This window comes from Ursus arctos, unplaced genomic scaffold, assembly GCF_023065955.2.
Source record: "Ursus arctos isolate Adak ecotype North America unplaced genomic scaffold, UrsArc2.0 scaffold_11, whole genome shotgun sequence".
NCBI lineage: Eukaryota > Metazoa > Chordata > Mammalia > Carnivora > Ursidae > Ursus > Ursus arctos.
In genome coordinates, this window is record NW_026622775.1 from 20,550,030 (window position 1) to 20,571,622 (window position 21,593).

At 34.7% G+C, this 21,593-nt stretch overlaps 1 protein-coding gene across 1 annotated transcript; it reads left to right on the forward strand.

Moving 5' to 3' along the window:
• The first annotated feature begins 384 nt into the window (after positions 1 to 384).
• PLK4 (polo like kinase 4) lies at positions 385 to 18,619 on the forward strand. Its single transcript, XM_026499305.4, has 16 exons — positions 385 to 697; positions 1,341 to 1,436; positions 2,213 to 2,308; positions 2,388 to 2,502; positions 5,105 to 6,131; positions 6,897 to 6,997; positions 9,468 to 9,823; positions 10,659 to 10,763; positions 11,137 to 11,239; positions 12,217 to 12,366; positions 13,081 to 13,214; positions 13,311 to 13,402; positions 13,551 to 13,695; positions 14,528 to 14,665; positions 17,481 to 17,587; positions 17,981 to 18,619. The coding sequence occupies exons 1-16, from the start codon at positions 668 to 670 to the stop codon at positions 18,081 to 18,083; spliced, it is 2,898 nt and encodes a 965-aa protein (XP_026355090.1). The 5' UTR covers positions 385 to 667; the 3' UTR covers positions 18,084 to 18,619.
• The last annotated feature ends 2,974 nt before the right edge of the window (positions 18,620 to 21,593 follow it).

Genomic DNA, 21,593 nt, shown 5'->3' on the forward strand with positions numbered 1-21,593 from the left:
TTACCAAAATAAAGATAGAGTTCAATTTCTTAAAGCTCCATGCACATTCATTACAGTGATGAAAATCTATGGAGTAAACGCAGAGGTGTAAAGGGTGTTTAAGCCATGTAATGATTTTTTTTTCCCTGTGCCATTCTGTCAAATTTAAACATTTGAACTTTTAAAATCGTTTTAAACCCTTTATAGAAATGCAGGTAGTTTTCCAGACCGTCGAGTAGCCTACCAGTTGTAAGTCTCATCTCTCAAGCTAGTTCTTTTATCCACAGTAAACCCGGCCTTCTGAAACCTTGACCGCCAACATTCCTCAGCAATGCTACAGGACGACCAGACCATTTCCGGTTCTAGGCCCCTTAGGCCGTGAAGGAAAGCCTACCACGCATGCGCGGCCAGTGCAGCCTCTCCGGAGCGACCGGTCTCTTTACGTCACCGCTAGCCTGGCTGGGACGGCAACCGGCGGGAGTTTTTCAAAATGGGAGCGCGGAGGCGCCGCCCTGGTCTCGGAAGGTACCCGGGAGGCCTTTCGGTGGCTGTGCAGCCGTCACCCGGAGCGGCGGCCTAGAGAGCCAAGCCTGATGGGCGCCAAGACCGGCTGGCTGCTTGGAGCGCTGCCTCGAAGGGACTGCGTGAAGGAAGCTAATCTGGGGAGCACAGGCCTGAGCCTGGAAATATGGCGACTTGCATCGGGGAGAAGATCGAGGTGAAAAGTCTTGGCAATCTTCTGCGGGGCAGGTTGTGAGGGGAGGTAGTTGGAGTGGCAGGACTCGAGGAAGGGGACAGGCGAATTTAACGGCTGCGGGGCGGGCGCCTAGGTGCTTTGGGAGAGTCCTAACCGCCCTCCAGGCTGTCTAGGGCGGAGCGCCCCGCCCCTCAGGCTGGGGTGTTGGGGCACAGGTGAGTCGCTCGCGGCCCTGCCTGTCTGTCTTCAGACACCAAGGCTATCCCGCCCGGTCTCCCGCGCTAGAACAGGGCAGAGCTGCCTCCCCCTTCTCCGAGGGGATGGCGGTTACGTCCGGCGGGAGCTGAGGCGGGATTCCAGTCGTGCCCTCTGCTCCCAGGGGTTGGCTGGAGGTTGGAGCGAGGTGCTGAAGTTGCACTGAGGTTGAGGAAGCAGTTCATTAGGGTGCTGTCTGAAGCCCAGCCTGGACTTTCAGGGATCCCCGCAAGGTGTCAACATGCTTTCCACCCCAGACACCTGCTGTATCGAGGTGTAATACCTGCTTGAATTTTGAATTCATATTCCCCTCTTGATCCATTTTATCATCTTTTTCCAGTCTTTTCCTGTCTGTCTGCTTTTTTACTCCTGTGAGTCATCACACGTATCTTTAATTTTAACTTTTAAGGATTTTAAAGTTGGAAATCTGCTTGGTAAAGGATCATTTGCTGGTGTCTACAGAGCTGAGTCCATTCACACTGGTTTGGAAGTTGCAATCAAAATGGTAAGAATATATTAATCAACTTTTCACCTCTCCTTTGCAAGTAATTAGAGAGGTGACTTAAGATGTAAGAAACTCCTTACCTGTGAAGCTTTTTATTTTGATTAAGCGTGGAAGACAATAGTGCCAAGTCCAGCGATTGACCTTGGGATGTCTTAGGAGATCCTTGACTATGCTTAAATAAGTGTTTTATCTTCATTAATGTTCAGTAGACCTAGTACTTGTTATTATGAAAACTTGCAGTAATTGGTAGAAATCAAAGAACAAATAATTTGTTTATAATAATGAGTAGGACTTGTGCCTAGTTCTATATTACACTGTAACAATCTAAAATACTATGTTTTGATTGTTAGGGGGTCAGTCTAATAGGAGTATCATAAACAAATTAAGAATCATTTATCTAAACCAGTAGGGAAAGGGAAGTTTTATTTTAAAGGTTGTCTAGCAGAAAAAGAGGAACAGGGTGAAAAAAAACAAAAAAATAAAGCTTGGCTAGATTTTTGTTGTTGTTATTATAGATATGATCATTGTGCTATTAAATTCTTTAAATTGAGAGAGGATATTAGAATGCATTGGGTAAACTTACTTAATGTCCACTTTTCCAAGCACTCTGTTAGGTTCATGGAGAAAACAGACAACAGAGTAAATTGATCTCATAAAGAAGTAGATAAAAGGACTTAAGAATATTTTAAAGCATGCTTTCCCTTCAAAGTTAACTTTTGAAAACTTCGCATTTGGAAGTTCGTCATCAATATTTAAATGTCTCATGTTATTTTTAGATAGATAAGAAAGCCATGTACAAAGCTGGAATGGTGCAGAGAGTCCAAAATGAGGTGAAAATACATTGCCAGTTGAAACATCCTTCTATCTTGGAGGTAATACAAATTTTATAAAAGTGACCAAGGACATTAAATTTTTGTATATTATCATTTACTATGCCCTTTTACATTTCAGCTGTATAACTATTTTGAAGATAGCAATTATGTGTATCTAGTATTAGAAATGTGCCATAATGGAGAAATGAACAGGTATCTAAAGAACAGAATGAAACCATTCTCAGAAAACGAAGGTAGGTGACTGCTTTTTTTCTTTTTGTGTATATAAATTTTACTCTTTTAAAACTAGTTTTTGAAGAATGTACTATTTTGTAATATTTAATAAAGCTGTTTAAATTATTACTTTGGTCTAGAATAGGAGACTCCCCCTCCCCCTCAAAATCAGAAAAGCGGTTAATTCCTGTAAATAATTTAAGCATTACAGAAGTAAAAGGAGAAATTTGTTATCCATCTTTCCTCAAAACCACATTTTAAATTAAATCACTGGTAGCAATTTAGTGTGTATCCTTTCAGGTCTAGAGATAAGCTTTTAAGAATGTTACTGATGTCTATAAAGTAGTTCCTAAGTCAAACACAAATAACTATTTAAGTCATTTATTGTAGAAAATGTCAAACATACAAGTAGAAGGAGTAGTATAATGAGCCTTCAGCTTCTAAAGCTATCAGTTCATGATCAAATATTTCATTTGTACCCCAATTTTCCAGAGTATTTTGAAGCTGATGGTAGACAACTTTGTATCTATAAATATTTTGGTATATATAAGAACTTTAAAAAATAATAATAATAATAACCACAAAGTCATTATCACACCCAGTAATTCCCTAGTATCAAATGCATAGTCAGTTTCAACTTCCGTAGTTTCTTATAAATAACTTTTTACAGTTCAGATCAGTATCAGATAAGGTCCATGAGTCATCACACAAATGATTGTTTTCTGGTTATCTTCCCCTAGTAACTGAGATTGCAGGTAAGCTATCAAGTGTGGTCGCTGTTAGACTTTTTATACATTTAAGTCTATATAATCCATTTGAAACAAGTTGGTCATATGTATTGAGTTATGCAAATGTTCATATTCTTTGACTCAAAAGGTAGTTATACAAGTTGAAAAATGTGTGTACACACATTAATGATAACTATTCATTTTTTTGTAATACTGTATAATAGTAAGCCTTCTTAAATAAAATCTACAAAAGCTATAAAGGAAAAGTATTATCAATTTGACTTAATTAAAATTAAGAACATGTATGACAAAAGATTAAGTCAAATTTAAAATACAAAGAAAGGAAGTAAATATTTGTAAAATATATGACTGGCAAATTAATATTAAATTAACATTAAATTAATATTAAAAAATATAAGGGATGCCTTAAAAAAAGGGTAATCCAGTAGAAAAATGGGTAGGGGATATAAGGAGACTTCACAGAAATAAAAGCACAAATGGCCAAAAAATAAATGAAAAGATGCTCCAACTCTATAGCAATCGTAAGAGCGCCAACTAAAGTAGCAGAGTACCATTTTTGTTTACTCAGTGCATTGAGACCACCCAGTGTTAACAAGGATGTGCATGAAAATACAGCCTTTTGGAGGGCTATTTGGCAAGTATTAAAATACTAAATTTTATCCTTCAACCCAGTGATTCTACTTCTTGAATTTAACATAGAGAACCACCCCATACGTATGCATAAGAAAACAAGTGGATACAAAATGTTTATTCCTATATTTTTTGTAATCTTGAAATATCAGAAATGACCACATATTCATCAATAACAATTAAATAAAATGAACATTTATGGGGGATCTGGATGACGCACTCAGTTAAGCCTCCAACTTGTGGTTTCAGCTCAGGTTGTGATCTCAGGGTCGTAAGATTAAGCCCCCATACCAGGCTCCATCCTCAGCATGGAGTCTGAGATCCTTTCTGCCCTTCCTGCTTGTGCTCTCTCTCTCTGTCTTTCTTTAAAATAAATAAATCTTTTTTTTTAAGGATTAGCACATCTTTTCTTAAAGATTTATTTATTTTAGAGAGAAAGAGAGGGAGGGGGAGAGGCAGAGGGAGAGAGAATCTTAAGCAGACTCCCTGCTGAGCACAGAGCCCAGCCTGGGGCTCCATCTCCTGACCCTGAGATCATGACTTGAGCCAAAATGAAGAGTCAGAGGCTTAATGACTGTGCCACCCAGGCACCTCTAAAATAAACAGATATATCTTTAAAAAGAAAATAATATATGTGTGCCGACATGGAAATATTTCAAAAAATACTGTGAAGTGGGGGAAAAAGTAATGAAACTGTATTTTTTATACCTTCTTTATATTTTAAAGCGTGTATTACATTGTATTTCTATAGACTTAAATGTGCATAAGCACAAAAGTATAAAACAATATATATACACTATTAGTAGTGGTTATTTTTGGTGAGGGTTTGGGAGGACATCAGAGAAACTAGCTTTCTTTTTTCTTTTTTACAATTAGAATGTATTTACAAATTGTGCAATTATAAGTATTTTTTCTCAATTGCTGTGGACTTCTGGGGACTCTAGTTACTCTAGTCTCTCCCAAAGTGCTAATATAATTAAGCTTTCTTTAACTATATAGAAAACTCATCAGTTGGAAAGGACAAAGATTAGAAAGAGTGCCCAGTTGTCTTAAAGGAACTTAAAGAATATTATGAAATTATCATAATAGTATTTTGGTTGGTAAAAACTAAGCTGCAAGCTCGTGTTCTAACGTAATACTGTGGCACATGTACTTGGGTTTCTAAAAACTGAATTCTAAGATTCTAAATACTGAATCTGTCAGATTTTCTAAATTGTAAATTTTATTTTTTGCATTCCAACAGCTCGACACTTTATGCACCAGATCATCACAGGAATGTTGTATCTCCATTCTCATGGTATATTACACCGGGACCTCACACTTTCTAACCTCTTACTTACCCGTAATATGAACATCAAGATTGCTGATTTTGGACTGGCAACTCAATTGAAAATGCCACATGAGAAGCACTATACATTATGTGGAACTCCTAATTATATTTCACCAGAAATTGCAACTCGAAGTGCACATGGACTTGAATCTGATGTTTGGTCCTTGGGCTGTATGTTTTATACGTTGCTTATTGGGAGACCACCTTTTGACACTGACACAGTCAAGAACACATTAAATAAAGTAGTACTGGCAGATTATGAAATACCAACTTTTTTGACAAGAGAGGCCAAGGACCTTATTCACCAGTTACTTCGGAGAAATCCAGCAGATCGTTTAAGTCTGTCTTCAGTATTAGACCATCCTTTTATGTCCCGAAATTCTTCAACAAGAAGTAAAGATTTAGGAACTGTAGAAGATTCAATTGACAGTGGACATGCCACAATTTCTACTGCAATTACGGCTTCTTCTAGTACCAGTGTAAGTGGTAGTTTCTTTGACAGAAGAAGACTTTTGATTGGTCAGCCACTCCCAAATAAAGTGACTATATTTCCAAAGAATAAAAATTCAAGTGATTTTTCTTCTTCAGGAGATGGAAGCAGTCTTTATACTCAGTGGGGAAATCAAGAACAAGAAACCAGTAATAGTGGAAGGGGAAGAGTGACCCAGGATACAGAAGAAAGGCCACATTCTCGATACCTACGTAGAGCCCATTCCTCTGATAGATCTGGCACTTCTAATAGTCAGTCTCGACCAAGAACACATACAATGGAACGATGTCACTCAGCAGAAATGCTTTCAAAATCCAAAAGATCAGGAGTAGATGAAAATGAAGAAAGATACTCACCTACAAACAGCAATGTCAATATTTTTCATTTCTTTAAAGAAAAGACATCCAATAGTTCTGGATCTTTTGAAAGACCTGATAATGATCAACCACGGTAAGAAGAATTCTATCAAAAGCATTTTCTTTTTCTGTAAATGTTACATTAGCACAATTATGAAGCTGCATCTAACTAAGGAGGGTTAATTTTTTCTAATGTTGTCAGACCTTCCTGGGGTACTTTTTAGCTATGATTGCTATTTCTTATTAGAAAGAGAATCAGAATGATGATTTTTAATTGTAGTTAAAAAACTTTCATAATGAGTATATGTGCTCATGAATGTGTTTAATACTTGAGAGTTTTGTTTCATTTTTTATTTTATAGGAAGCAGATCTCCAGTGCAAAGTGTCATATTAAACGTATCTGATCCCTAAAGTACTCTGATAGTAATTGTTCTCTCTCTTTCTCTATCCCTCTCTCTTCCTCTCTCTCTCTCTCTCACACACACACAAACACACACACACACAAGATGAGCCAGTGATGAGTAATCATATTGTTGACTGCTTCTCACATGAAGGCTAATTTTTTAATGACTGTAGTGTTTATTTTTTCCTTTTTCTGATCTTTGATTGTTATGCTTAAATTACAAGAAGGCAGTAGCCATATAGAAACATTGTCACGGTACCATGGGCATTTTGGTCTGGATGTTTAGCTTCTTAGAGACAATTTAATTATGCAAATATTGGTTTCTATAGTTACTCTAAAATTTCTAGGTATTCAGATCACAAGATAACTAACTACCTTTTTAAATATTTTTATCTTCATAAGTTATTACCTAATAATTTTTTTATTAGTTCATCAGAATTTTTTTTCTCTGTTTAGCTCCAATCGTCTTTGTCCAGGAAAAACTCCTTTTCCATTTCCAGACCAGACATCACAGACTGAAATGGTACAACAGTGGTTTGAGAATCTGCAAATAAAGGGTGAGTTTTCTGTTTGGATTTTCTTAAGAAAATAATACATTTTTAAAAAACAAAAATAGATTTTTAATAAATTATATTATAATAACAATAATAATAACTTCACTCATTTTGAGTATTTGCTGTATCAGCTACTGTCCTTAATGCTTACAAATTTTAACTTATTAAATTCTCACACACAAAAAATACGAAGATAGGGGTGCCTGGGTTGCTCAGTCGATTAAGCATCTGCCTGTGGCTCAGGTCATGCATGATCTCCGGGTACTGGGATGGAGCTCCATGTCGGGCTTCCTGCTCAGCGGGGAGTCTGCTTCTCTCTCTCTCTCTCTCCTCTGCCCCTCCCCACTGCTTTTCTCTCTCTCAAATAAATAAAATCTTTTAAAAAGATATAAAGATAATATCATTAGCCCTATCTTACACATGAGGAATTGTGTTGCACAGAGCTTAATTTGCCAAGCTACACTGCCTATAAGCAGAGAAGCCGGGATTCCAACACAAGCAGTCTGGCTCATAGACTTACTCTTTATCTCTCTGTTCTTGCAGCCTATCTGTAAGAAGCACCTACTATCAGTGCCTATAAAATAATAAAAAAATGGTTGACCTTATTTTTAAGTAGAAGCTGATGTGGATATCATGGTTTACCAGTGGGACCTTCATACACTAAAGTACACAGCTACTAAAACCTGAATGGGTTTTTTTGTTTTGTTTGTTTGTTTTTTTTTTGCGAGCCCTAGGCCCAACATGGGCTTGAACTCACAAACTTGAGATCAAGAGTTACATACCTGGGACGCCTGGATGGCTGTTGGTTAAGCGTCTGCCTTTGGCTCAGGTCATGATCCCAGAGTCCCAGGATCTGGCCCACGTCGGGTTCCCTGCTCAGAGAGCCTACCTCTCTCTCTCCCTCTGCCCCTCCACCTCCCCCTGCTTATGCTCTTTCTCTCTCTCTCTCCCAAATAAATAAAATCTTTTAAAAAACAAACAAAAATTTACATACTCTACTGACTGAGCCAGCTAGACGCCCCAAACCTTAACATTTTTAAACAGCTGTCATCCCAGTCATTATTTTAGATTCAGAGTTTGAAAGTTCAACATTTCTTATTAATGAGCATGACCGACTCACAGAAGGTGGGTTGGAAATAACCATGGAAAAAAAGGGAGAATAAAAAAGAAAACATATGGGGAGGAGGAGATCATTTCTTACTAAGTATTATATTACTTCAGACAAGGGGTACAGAATATGACTATAATTTAAGCAGAGTTGTTATGTTACCTCAAGCGTCTGTTCTTTTTTTCTTTTTAAAAAATATATTATTTTCTAGAGCCCAAAAGGGAATTAATCTTTTTATGTGTACTTGTGGGTGATGATAAGTTTATGGTTTTTAAACTATAAAATTGCCATGTACTTAATCTTGCATTTAACCTTCTGTTGTGTTTATAGATTCTTTTATTTGGTAATGTGGATATATATCTGAGATGGAGAAATAAGCTTGTTTATAATCTAGTAGTGCTGCTGCAATTTTAAAGTGTATTATTTCATACAAAATATTTCTATCATAATGGGAGTAGGAGGAAGGAAAGTATACTAACAAGTCATTTAGAGAAAAAAATACAATATATATTTTTAGAGTTTAGCATTTGAAAAATTGCCTTATAGAGATCTATATAGTCTAATCATTTTAGGGGCTTTAAAAAAATAATGTTCCCACTGAACACTAAAACCATAAAAAAATACAAATGGGTAAAATTCAACAAGAACTCTTAAAAAATGTGGTGCAAATACACTTGTAATATTAAATATTAATAATATTAAAACTTTCATATATTGTTTTTGCTTTTAGTTGCATATTCTATAAGTAAAGATGGTCAGACAGTCCTCAGCTTTAAAGAGGATAAATTTACATATTATGTAGAATGATTACCTGGAAACTCCTCAAATCTGTACTTGTTGGAGCGCTGGCAGTTATTTGTTTTAGAATTAGTAAGTGACCGTAGATTTTGCCTTGATTGAAAAACAAATTTCATATTAATACCTTTTCTTTCGTAGTTTTAGGAGTATAAAGGTATATCTTTGCAATCTGGATTAAAATGTTTTTTAAAATCATTCTTGGGGTGCCTGAATGGCTCAGTCGGTTAAACGTCTGCCTTCTGCTCAGGTCATGGTCCCAGGGTCCTGGGAACGAGCCCCATGTTGGGCTCCCTGCTCAGTGGGGAGTCTGCTTCTCCCTCTTTCTTTGCCTCCTCCCACCTATTTATGCTCATGCTCTGTCTCTCTCTCTCTCTCAAATAAAATCTTTAAAGTCATTCTTGTATTATGTCATGTCTTAAAACTGCTTATTTGTTAGAAATATTTTAAGCATTTTTTTAACTAGATTTCTTTTGTACCTCAAAACAAAATTATACTAGCATGACATTGTGTTATGTAGACTTTTTTTTTCATTTTTCACTAAATTGCTTCATTCTGTGTATATTGCAGCTCATTTAAGAGAAAATACTGAATACAACAGCATTAACCCAAACGGAGATTTCCAAGGCCATCCAGATTTGCAGGACACATCAAGAAATGCTTGGACCAAAAAGAGCCCTGATGCTTCTGATAACGTGCATTCTGCCAAGCAGCTGAATACCATGAAATACATGACTGCATTTCAAAGTAGACCTGAGATAATTCAACAAGAATCTATTTTTGGCTCAGATCCTCTTTCTGAACAAAACAAGACTAGGGGTATGGAGCCACCATTGGGTTATCAGAAACGTACATTACGAGGCATTACATCTCCTTTGACTGCTTACAGGTTAAAACCGATTAGACAGAAAACCAAAAAGGCTGTGGTATGTCTATTATTTTTCTAAATTACTATGTGATATTTTCCTTGAGTATGTGGTTTCTTATATCGAATATGTTTCTTTTGGTTCCTATAATTTTGATATTTACATGATAAACTCTAAAAGAAAAGAGACTGGGAGTTTATGGAAAAATAGCTCGTGTTTTCTTCTGGCTACTTTCAGAATGGTGAAGTGATACTGATAAGTTTTGAATTTTAAATTATTGATAATGAGAAACATTTAAAAATAACAGTGGCTAAATACTGTGTTAAATATTATTTTATTCATAATTCCAGTTACTAAATTAACACTTAATACTGCTTTTTGCTTTTGTCTTAATTGTTTCTGTATTTAATCTAGTCTCATATCAAAAAGGTAAACTAAAAATTCAATTTTTTTAACATCTGAAACTATTTAAAGAAAAGGAGTATACACAAAATCAAGTTTAGAGTTTAAATTGATGTATGAATTGGGAATAGCGATTTTTATTTTTTAATTCCATCTTCCTCCTGTTTGTACCTCGTTTTCTATTTCACCCAGTCTTACCTTTGTTTGGCTTGCTATTGTGTTTTCAAAGTCCTTATTCTCCACTCCCACCTTCTGCTTTCATTCTGCTCACTGGTTATCATTTCACACTTAATTATGCCTTCTTACCTTTACTCCTTATGTTTCACAATTGTGCTCAGATACACCTCTGGTATAGACTGCTGCAGAGAAGCAGCCATTTGATTTTGACTTGAATTTTTGTTTCTGCTATGGTTAAGTACTTTTAAGTATTATATGTGTCAGCTATTATAGTAAACAAGAGAATTGTTACTAAAGTTAGTTTCTTGTTTTTTAGGTTAGCATACTTGATTCCGAGGAGGTGTGTGTGGAACTTCTAAAGGAGCATGCATCTCAAGAATATGTGAAAGAAGTTCTTCAAATATCTAGTGACGGAAATATGGTAATGTGGCTTTACTTTATTTTGCAACTTTAAATCATCATTAAGCATTTGGCATTCCAATTCATTCTACAAGGATATCGTTAAAATAGTTAAAAATTGGTTTTCTTAATGTGATGATATCTCTGAAAGTCAAAAACTAAAATAGAATACTACATGTATTTAATTAGTTTTTAAAATAATTATAACTTGTAGCAAAATCTAAACTTTAAGCTTAAGTTTGAAAAGCAAAATAATTTCTTCTAGAAAATGTTTAGTATTTTCAATAAAATAATATTTAATTTTACATGTAAGCTCTTTTCATAATTTTATTAACAAAATATAGCACTCTAACTTAATGGCATATAATTAGAATTCTTAAAACACTTTTTGGCAGATCACTGTTTACTATCCTAATGATGGAAGAGGTTTTCCTCTTGCTGATAGACCACCACCCCCTACAGACAACATCAGTAGGTACAGCTTTGACAATTTACCAGGTATGTAAATTTACCAGAGAATAAATTTAGATAATGGATGTATATATACGTAAATTCCATAAGTGTGGATATCATAGATTGTAAATGTCTTGCTTCAGCCAGGCTATAGCTCATCTTCTCATCCTTTATATATGGTGAGATGTGGTGTACCTTACTAATCCAGTGATTAGTCATATTCTGTGTTATCACGTATTGAAGTAGACACTATGGAATATTAGTCATATATCACACAAATACAATATGTACACTTGTTTAGTTACTAATTTGTCTAGAATTTTGTTTAAAATTCAACACAAAGTATCTAATTTTTGACTTTTGAAACCATTATGCTCCATAAATGATCATCTATTATTATGTCTAACCAAATTTGACTCCTTGTTCAGCTTCTGGATATTATGGGTGGGGATTAAATATTGAATAGTAAAACTTCACTGAAGTGACTTTTAGAATCAAACAAGAAAACTTATCTAATCTAACCCTATTAGAAATGAAAGCAGATAGACAAGATTAAATACTGTAAGTGACTGTAGTTACAGGGAATTGTAAAAACTGACTTGAATATTAGGACCACAAAACTCTGTGCTTTACTAACATTAAAAAAAAACTACATCTTTTCCTGATAGTCTGATTCTGATATCTCAGGTAGAAATTTTTTCATTTAAATTATTAAAACTTTTCTGGAATCATTACTTATAATAAGGAGTCAGTGATTTGAAGAAAGATTTTTTAAATAGTCATGGTACTACTCATCAGATTTTGTTATATACTTCTTGGGAATTGTATTATACTGTCTTTAGTTTTCATTAAGATAATAGACTTGCATGACTTAAATATCTTTATTTTGGTAATAAGGTTTCTAACCTATCAACTTGAATTTTTGAGGAAGAGTAGAGATCAGTGTTAAACTTGCGGAATTTATATGTCAAATCAACACTTTCTTTCCTACTACTAGGTAATTTTTTTCTTTTCTTCTCCAGAGAAGTACTGGCGAAAATATCAATATGCTTCCAGATTTGTACAGCTTGTAAGATCTAAATCACCCAAAATAACTTATTTTACAAGATATGCTAAATGTATTTTGATGGAGAATTCCCCTGATGCTGATTTTGAGGTTTGGTTTTATGATGGTAAGTACCATTTAAAAATGGTAATTTTTTTCCCTTTAGTTTATAATTTAGTAGTTTTTTTTTTAAATTCAGCACCACAAGTTTATAAGCTATATATTCATACAAATTAATTACACAGCACAGTGTCCTATATGTTAAATACGTTAACCAAATTTATTTATATATACTTCCGTGTAAACAGCTTATTCTCCAATATGTATATTAGACCTCTTACTCTGTGTAGCTCAGATTTAACAATATTCAGGTTGATAGTACAGAATCACCTGAAATAAATACCCTATTTCTTACTAGAAACTCAAATGGGCATATACCAAATGATAGTTACAAATGTGGTAAAAAGATAGGGTTGAACTAGAGAATATTATTTTCTAAATCTATTCTATGAAGATGATTTACTTTTTAATCCGTAAAACTCTCTTTAAGGGACACCTAGCACATACACTCACACGGTACACATATAATTATAGCTATCCTTCAATTATGTTTTTGTTTGAGATCAGTGATTTTTTTTAAGTACCATAGAAGTATCAGACCTAAGGCAGATATATGCAGAAAAAAAAATGGATGGCTTTTATTTATTGAATACATACAGAGCCTCATTAATGGTCAGCAAGTGACTATACCTTGATATTTATGCACAAGTATGATAATGAGTATAAACACAGGAATATTTAAAGAAATGATAAAAGAATAGTTTTCTTCTTATTCTTTAAGGAGCAAAGATACACAAAACTGAAGATTTAATTCAGGTGATTGAAAAGACTGGAAAATCTTATACCTTAAAATGTGAAAGTGAAATTAATAGCTTGAAAGGGGAAATAAAAATGTATATGGACCATGCAAATGAGGTATGTACCTAGTCGTGGTAGGTTTTTCATACCAATTAATAGTGATTCCAAATGACAGGTGAAATAATGACAGAAAGCTCTGTTCTTTTGAAATAGGGCCATCGTATTTGCTTAGGCCTGGAATCCATAATTTCAGAAGAGGAGAAGAAAAGTGGAAATGCCCCCTTTTTCCCAATAATTGTAGGAAGGTAAATGTTTGAAAATTTTAAAAATATGGCTAAAATGTATCAGAAATGTTAAAAAAAATAGTTTGGTGTTTACATTATGGACACTTTTTAGTTTTCTGTAATTTGAAAGCTTTAAGGGAATATATTTGGACATTTCTTTCTGCTTCAGAAAACCTGGTAATACTAGTTCACCTAAGGCCTTATCACCTCCTACTTCTGTGGATCCAAACTACCTGATGAGTGATAGAGCATCTTTGAATAAAATGATAAATAGTGCTGCTTCTCCAAAACCGGCACCAATACTTAATCCTTCTGTAAGTAAATATATGTCACTTCTGTACTTTAAACTCTTCAGTGATTGCCTCATGCCCCTCATATAAAATTTGAATTCCTTACTATGGACTTACTATCACCTGTCTACTTCTCCCCCACCTGCTTTACCCTCTACTGTCTGTGCGTTCTTTTAGTTCTTCAAGTAAGTCAAACTTTCAGGACCTTTTCACATGCTCTTCACTTAACCTGGAACTTTTCTCCAACCTCTTAATGGTAATTCTTTCTCATCCTTCAGGTTTCAATTTAAATATTAGCCCTGTGAGGCCTAACCTGACCCCTCTGGGAAAAAGCTAAATATATTATTATATATATCATTTTATTTTTACTAGTAAGAATATCTTTGACTGCCTTAGTATCCATGATAGGTCATTGGTTACATAAACTTACTAAATTTTTATTCCATGAACTGTCATGCCTATAACTACTACATAGCATTATAGAAAAATGCAAGCATTAAAGAAATAGATCTGTGTGTATATACTCACACACATGTACATAGATACTATAATTGCAGTTATGAAAAATTATGCCTTGGGGGAAAAAAAGACAAAAGAAATCTACCTAAATGAAAGCAGCAACTGTGTGATTTTTCTTCTGTATTTCTCTAATTTTCCATAATGTGGTTATATATTTGCGGGTTTTTTGTTAATACTTTAAATCTGAAGTTTATTATGTGGTTATATTTTAATTTTTTAACTTTGTTATTAAAAAATTATTTTAAGCTAATGAAAATCTAGTCATTTTTCAGTTTTGTTGAAGTTGGCTTATAAAAATGCTAAGGAATAGTATCTTCTTGTCTTTTACTGTTTGTAGATGGTTACAAATGAAGGACGTGGCTTTACGGCTGCAGCTTCTGGAACAAACCTCTCTTCTAGTCTAAAAGATTGTCTTCCTAAATCAGCACAACTTTTGAAATCTGTTTTTGTGAAAAATGTTGGTTGGGCTACACAGGTGAGAAGTTTTTATAGTAAAGTGAATTTTCTTAGTATGAATTTCTTTAGTTTTCATAGTAATTAGACAATTATCAAAAAAATAAATTATTTTAAAGATTTCTCTTTGCAAGAAAGTTTTTACACCTTTTTTTACATTGGTTATATTAAAATTTTAGACATTTTTTATTTGTATACACTTGGAGAACTCTAGGTATTGTTAATAGATTGGCAAGGTGTAAGTGATTTGTTTTTGTCATTTGTTTTTAAAGTTTTAAAAACAAGTGTTTTCAATGTGAGAGGAGAAGCACTTATTGAAACAAAAGCGTGAGAGTGTGAGGCTTTCTTCAAAATAAATCAGTCCCTGAGCATTTGGCCAGCATTCGTCAGATTGTTTTTCATCCTGCACCCCATAATGAAAAAATTGTTAACATGTCGCAGCCAACATACATCATTACCTATTTATAAATTCTGTGCAAATACTGTTGTACTCATTATGTATTTTTATAAAACATAAACAAAAATTGAAATAAAAAGAGGATGAGATATAAATAAATAAAAAAATAAAAACAAGTGTTTTAATGCAAATGTCCACTGATAGATGGATAAAGAAGATGTATGTGTAGGGGCACTTGGCTTCCTTAGTCCCTAGAGCATGTGACTCGATCTCAGACCTGTGAGTTCAAGCCCCATGTTGGGCATGGAGCCTATTTAAAATTAATTAATTAATAAATATACATACATAACTTACATTTTAAAAAAGTATGTGTATATAGACGATGGAATATCACTCAGCCATCAAAAAATCTTGCCATTTGTGACAACGTGGATGGCACTAGAGAGTATTATGCCAACTGAAATAAGTCAGAGAAAAACAAATATATGATTTCACTTACATGTGGAAGGAAAAAAACAAAACAGAAAACAGAAACTCATAAATAAAGAGAACAAACGGGTCATTGCCAGAGGGGAGGAGGATTGGCAAACTAGGTGAAGGGGACTAAGAGGTACACACTTCCAGTTGTCAAATAAGTCACAGAAATGAAAAGTACAGCATAGGGAATATTGTCAATAATACTGTAATAATGTTGTGACAGATGGGAAACAAATAGAATTGTTGAATCACTATGTTGTATACCCGAAACTAACATAACATTGTATGTCAGCTATACTTCAATTTAAAAAATAAATTAAGAAAAACAGAGGGGTGCCTGGATGGCTTAGTCAGTTAAGTGTCTGCCTTTGGCTCAGGTCATGATCTCAGGGTCCTGGGATAGAGCCCTGCTGTGGGCTCCACACTCAGTAGGGAGTCTGCTTCTCCCCCTGCCCCTCCTCCTACTCTTGCCCTTCCCCCTGCGTGTGCACGCACTCTTCTCTCTCTCTCAAATAAATGAATAAAATCTTTAAAAAAACCAGTAGACATGTCATGATAATGGCTACTTTTTGGGAATTGAGAATGATGTTCATGACATTTAAGTTTTACAAACTATTTGTAATCTATTACTAGCGTAACTTTCATTTGGCTGAAAAGGCTTTTTGCATTTAAATATTAAGTCCACATTGAGTTCAAACTTACAGAATTATATGTAGGTGTGAGCCTATATGTATAATTTATCTGAAAACTTGAAGATTGGAGACTTGAGCATAGTACATGTGATTTTTACTTGCCAGTGAAGAAAAATGCCATCTTCCTACCTTTATGGGGGCAGGAAATAAATGAAGGGAACTCAGCATTTGTTGAGTACCTGCTATGTGGTACCATGTTTTTCACATATTTTGTTTTGTTATTCTCCAAAATAAAACCTAGTAAAGTTGGCGTTACCTCCTTTCATAGATAGTAAAATTATGGCTTATAATTGTTGATTGACTTGTAGAGTCCTACTCAGTAGTTGGCAGAGTCTGGTTGTAAACCCAGGTCTGTTTGATTCCAGTATACATGTCTTCTCTCGGCTGTCTGGAGTGCTACATTGTATATTAGTCACTATATCAAATACCAGTGACTAAAGGAATAATTGCAAAGGCTAAGGTGTAATGTTCTCAGGCAGAAGAGAAATTCTGTGTCCCAAGAACAAAGAATAGAGGAAAATCCTAATTTAAAAAAATGTTACTTTTGTTATTTCCTAAATCTCTTCTTCATTAGAAATGCTATTGGAGTCGGGAGGAGGACCCAAAACTACTCAGACATCGTAGTAGAAATGAATGGGAAACAGGATTCATTTAGAATAATTTTAATATTTTAATGCTATAGCTATTAAAGGAATAATCTGAAAAGATGTGAATATTCTCAGTGCTACTACCATCAAAGCCCCATATTTGTAGTTTTCTGAGAGGGTGTTTTTTTTATTTTTATTTATTTTTTTTAAGATTTTATTTATTCATTTGAGAGAGAGACAGCCAGCGAGAGAGGGAACACAAGCAGGGGGAGTGGGAGAGGAAGAAGCAGGCTCCCAGCGGAGGAGCCTGATGCGGGGCTCAATCCCAGAATGCTGGGATCACGCCCTGAGCCGAAGGCAGACACTTAACGGCTGAGCCACCCAGGTGCCCCATTAGATTTACTTTATTTAAGAGAGCGTGTGCTTGCGAGCACAAGCAGTTGGGGGGCAGAGGGAGGCAAGCAGATTCCCTGCTGTGGGGAGCCCTACATGGGGCTTGATCCTAGGACCCTGAGATGATGACCCAAGCTGAAATCAAGAGTCAGATGCTTAACTGAGGGAGCCACCCAAGAGCTCCGAGCATTGTTTTTTTAACTATGTGAAAAACCTGTTAAACATGAGTACCTTTTAAGAACTTTAAATCGTGTACTGTATAGTAATCTTGCACACTTATTATTTTTCTAGTTAACTAGTGGAGCTGTGTGGGTTCAATTCAATGATGGGTCCCAGTTGGTCGTGCAGGCAGGAGTGTCTTCTATCAGTTATACATCACCAAATGGTCAAACAACTAGGTAAGTTCTTAAAATAATGGTTGAAATTTAGCCCTTTGCTATATAATTTTGTTTTCTCTATATGTTTAAATAAATGATTTAATAAGGTATGTTTTTTAGATTAGGGCCTTCAGTTTAATGAAGAATCCAGTTTTCAAGTCAGCTCAAGTTTTTTACTTAATTTTCTTTTTATTATTTAAATACATTTAGAAAGTGGCCTGTTTTAAAAGGAAACAAACTGGATATGCTTAACTTGATTTAGGTATCTACTTAAATAATTTTGCGTAATTTTTCTGAGGTGCCTCTTTCATTGAAGAATTACTGAAAAATAGAATATGCCTTTTGGTGCTCTCATACAAACCAATTAATTAAGTTATATTTTTGTCTTTTTTTTTTTTCTTTTGCTTCACTTAGGTATGGAGAAAATGAAAAATTACCAGATTACATCAAACAGAAATTACAGTGTCTTTCGTCCATCCTTTTGATGTTTTCTAATCCAGCTCCTAGTTTTGAATAATTAAAGCTCCTTTTAGATGCATAAGTCTAATAAATAACTTTGTTGGCTTTCAAGTAAAGTGACTTTTTTAATTTAATATAACTTCCTCAGAAAGCCTTTCTATAAAAGACAATTTTAATCTGTACCATAATGGATGTATTCTAATGTGAGAACCAAGCAGAATGAAACTTCTAAAATGTACTGGTCATAGATTAAAATAGTACACTGGACTTTGCTCTTAGAACATATACCCCCAAACTTTGTGTTCATATATTTGTATTGAACAGCCTTTTAAAAGCAAAAATATAAGCGGTGTGTGGCATATTTATGCTTTTTTTTTATTGTTTTCCCTACTTCTCAGACATGTTGAGAATCATGGAAAAAATATGCTGGAGTTTTTGAGGTTTTGACCATGTAAATAATGTGTATTTATGTTGTAAGTAACATATGTAAACATGTATATTTGTTTTATATTTATTTTTGTAGCACCAGTTTCTAATGAAACATTTCTGAAAATGCATTTTATAAAAAAATAAATACAGAGATAAGTTGCTTTATCTTTTGATTTATTTAATTAAATACTTATTTTAAAGTAAGTTACTAGTAAGCTCATTTTTAAATTATGTTGCCTGTTTAGGAGCCAGTTAAATTTTTAAAATTAATCTTGCAAATGGTAAATACATAGTTTCTCTTCCTTTATTTGAAAATATCTATATATTTTAATGATAAACATTTTAACACTGTAGAACTTAATGCAATAGTTAAGATGAAGAAAAAGAATATTTGATAGTGGGACAGCCATTACCTTTTACTCAAGGTAAAATGGGAATGAAATAAAACTATAAATATGATAAAGACTTTTTAACCTAATATTTCCTGCTGTTTTTTACAATTAGAAATATTTGAACTAATTCCATTTAGTAGACAGGAATGCCTAATGCCACAATTACTCAACATTGTTTTGGACGTTTTTGCCTAAGGCAGTGAGAAGAAAAATAATTTGCAACATAAATTGCAGAGTTAATAAGAAAAAGACAACCTGATAGAAATACGGACAAAAGATATGAGCAGATAAATTCACAAAGACAGAAATATATATAGTGAATCAAAAGGTAATAAACGCTCACCACATTTATAGTTGGAGAAATGTAAAATTAAAACAAAATCGTTTCTTTTTATCAAAGAGATTGGTAAAAAATAATAGTGCTTGCTAAGAGGAACAGGGCATTCTCAGGTGTTGATTAATTAGTGTAAAAGTAATTTGGCAATATCTATTAGAATTAACCCATTTTAGTACATTGGTAATCCAGTTTTCAGGGGAAAAATTATGTAAGCTCTTCTCTTAGGGAAAAAATATGAGAAATAAGAGTTTCCCTCTAAAAATGGAAGTAGTTAAGGAGTTTCTAGCTTAATTTTGAAGGCTAAATACATTTTGCTTTGACAGTCTTTAGGTGTATTTTTTGTCTTCTCTTTCAGTCTTCATGGGCCTCTGTTTTAGGTACTTCTCCTATACATATCATATAGCTGAATTTTGTCTTTTAATCCAATCTGATCATCTCTGTAGTCTACTGTGTTCACATTTATTATCATTTCTGATATGTTTACTGTTTGTCCTTACAGTTCTCCTGTATTTATGTCTACCAGTTTCTTTTGTGCTTGTATCTACATACTTTTTTGCTTTTTTTTCCTTTCCTGCCTTCTTCGAAGTTGAATTTCCTTTAATCTCTTTTATGCTTTGTACTGATTTTCTTTGAGAAGATACAGCAATGGTTTATACTGCTTTTTAAATTCTGCATAGTATTTTTTCAGAATTCTTTATTTAAATTCAATTTAGTTAACATATACTGTATTATTAGTTACTGGGGTAAAATTTACTGATTCATCAGTTGCATATAACACCTAGTGCTCGTGGCATCAAGTGCCTTCCTTAATGCCCATCACCCAGTTACCCCTTCCCCCCACCCACTTTCCATCCAGCAACCCTCAGTTTCTTTCCTAGAGTTCAGCATCTCTTATGGTTTGTCTCCCTCTCTATTTTCATCTTATTTTACTTTTCCTTCCCTTCCCCTATGTTCATCTGTTTTGTTTCTTAAATTCCACATATGACTGAAATCATATGGTATTTGTCTTTCTCTGACTGATTTATTTCACTTAACTTAATACCTGCTAGTTCCATCCACATCGTTGCAAATGGCAAGATTTCATTCTTCTGGATGGCTGAGTAATATTCCATTTGTGTGTGTGTGTGTATGTGCGTGTGTGTATACCACATCACCTTTATCCATTCATCTGTCAATAAACATCTGGGCTCTTTGCATAGTTTGGCTCTTGTGGACATTGCTGCTGTAAACATTCGGGTGCAGGTGCCCCTTTGGATCACTACGTATGTATCCTTTGGATAAATACCTAATGGTGCAATGCTGGGTTGTAGGGTAGCTCTATTTTTAACTTTTTAAGGAAACTCCATACTGTTTTCCAGAGTGGCTGCACCAGTTTGCATTTCCTCTAACAGTGCAAGAGGGTTACACTTTCTCCATATCCTCGCCAACATCTGTTGTTTCCTGAGTTGTTCATTTTAGCCATCTGACCAGGGTGAGGTGCTATCTCATTGTAGTTTTGATTTGGGTTTCCCTGATGCCGGGTAATGTTGAACATTTTTCCATGTGTCTGCTGGTCATTTGCATGTCTTCTTTGTCCATTTCTTGACTGGATTATTTGTTCTTTGGGTGTTCAGCTTGATGAGTTCTTTATAGATTTTGAATACTAGCCCTTTATCTGATAAGACATTTGTAAATATCTTCTGCCATTCTGTAGGTTGCCTTTTAGTTTCGTTGTCTGTTTACTTTGCTGTGCAAAAGGGTTTTATCTTGACAAAGTCCCAGTAGTTCATTTTAGCCTTTGATTCTCTTGCTTTTGGAGACACGTCTAGCAAGAAGTTGCTGTGGCTGAGGTGAAAGAGTTGCCTGTGTTCTCAAGGATTTTGATGGGTTCCTGTCTCACATTTAGGTCTTTCATCCATTTTGAGTCTATTTTTGTGTATGGTGTACAGAAATGGTCCAGTTTCATTCTTCTGCATGTGGCTGTCCAATTTTCCCAAAACCATTTGTTGAAGAGACTATCTTTTTTCCATTGAATATTTTTTCCTGCTTTGTCGAAGATTAGTTGACCATAGAGTTGAGGGTCCATTTCTGGGCTCTCTGTTCTGTTCCACTGATGTATGTGTCTGTTTTTGTGCCAGTACCATGCTGTCTTGGTGATCACGGCTTTGTAATATAGTTTGAAATCAGGCAATGTGATGCCCCCAGCTTTGCTTTTCTTTTTCAGCATTCCTTAGGCTACTCAGGGTCTTTTCTGGCTCCATACAAGTTTTAGGATTATTGCTCCTGCTCTGTGAAAAAAGTTGATGGTATTTTGATAGGGATTGCATTGAATATATGGATTGCTGTAGGTATCATAGACCTTTTAATATTTGTTCTTCCAATCCATGAGCATGGAATGTTTTTCCATTTCTTTTTGTCTTCCTCAATTTGT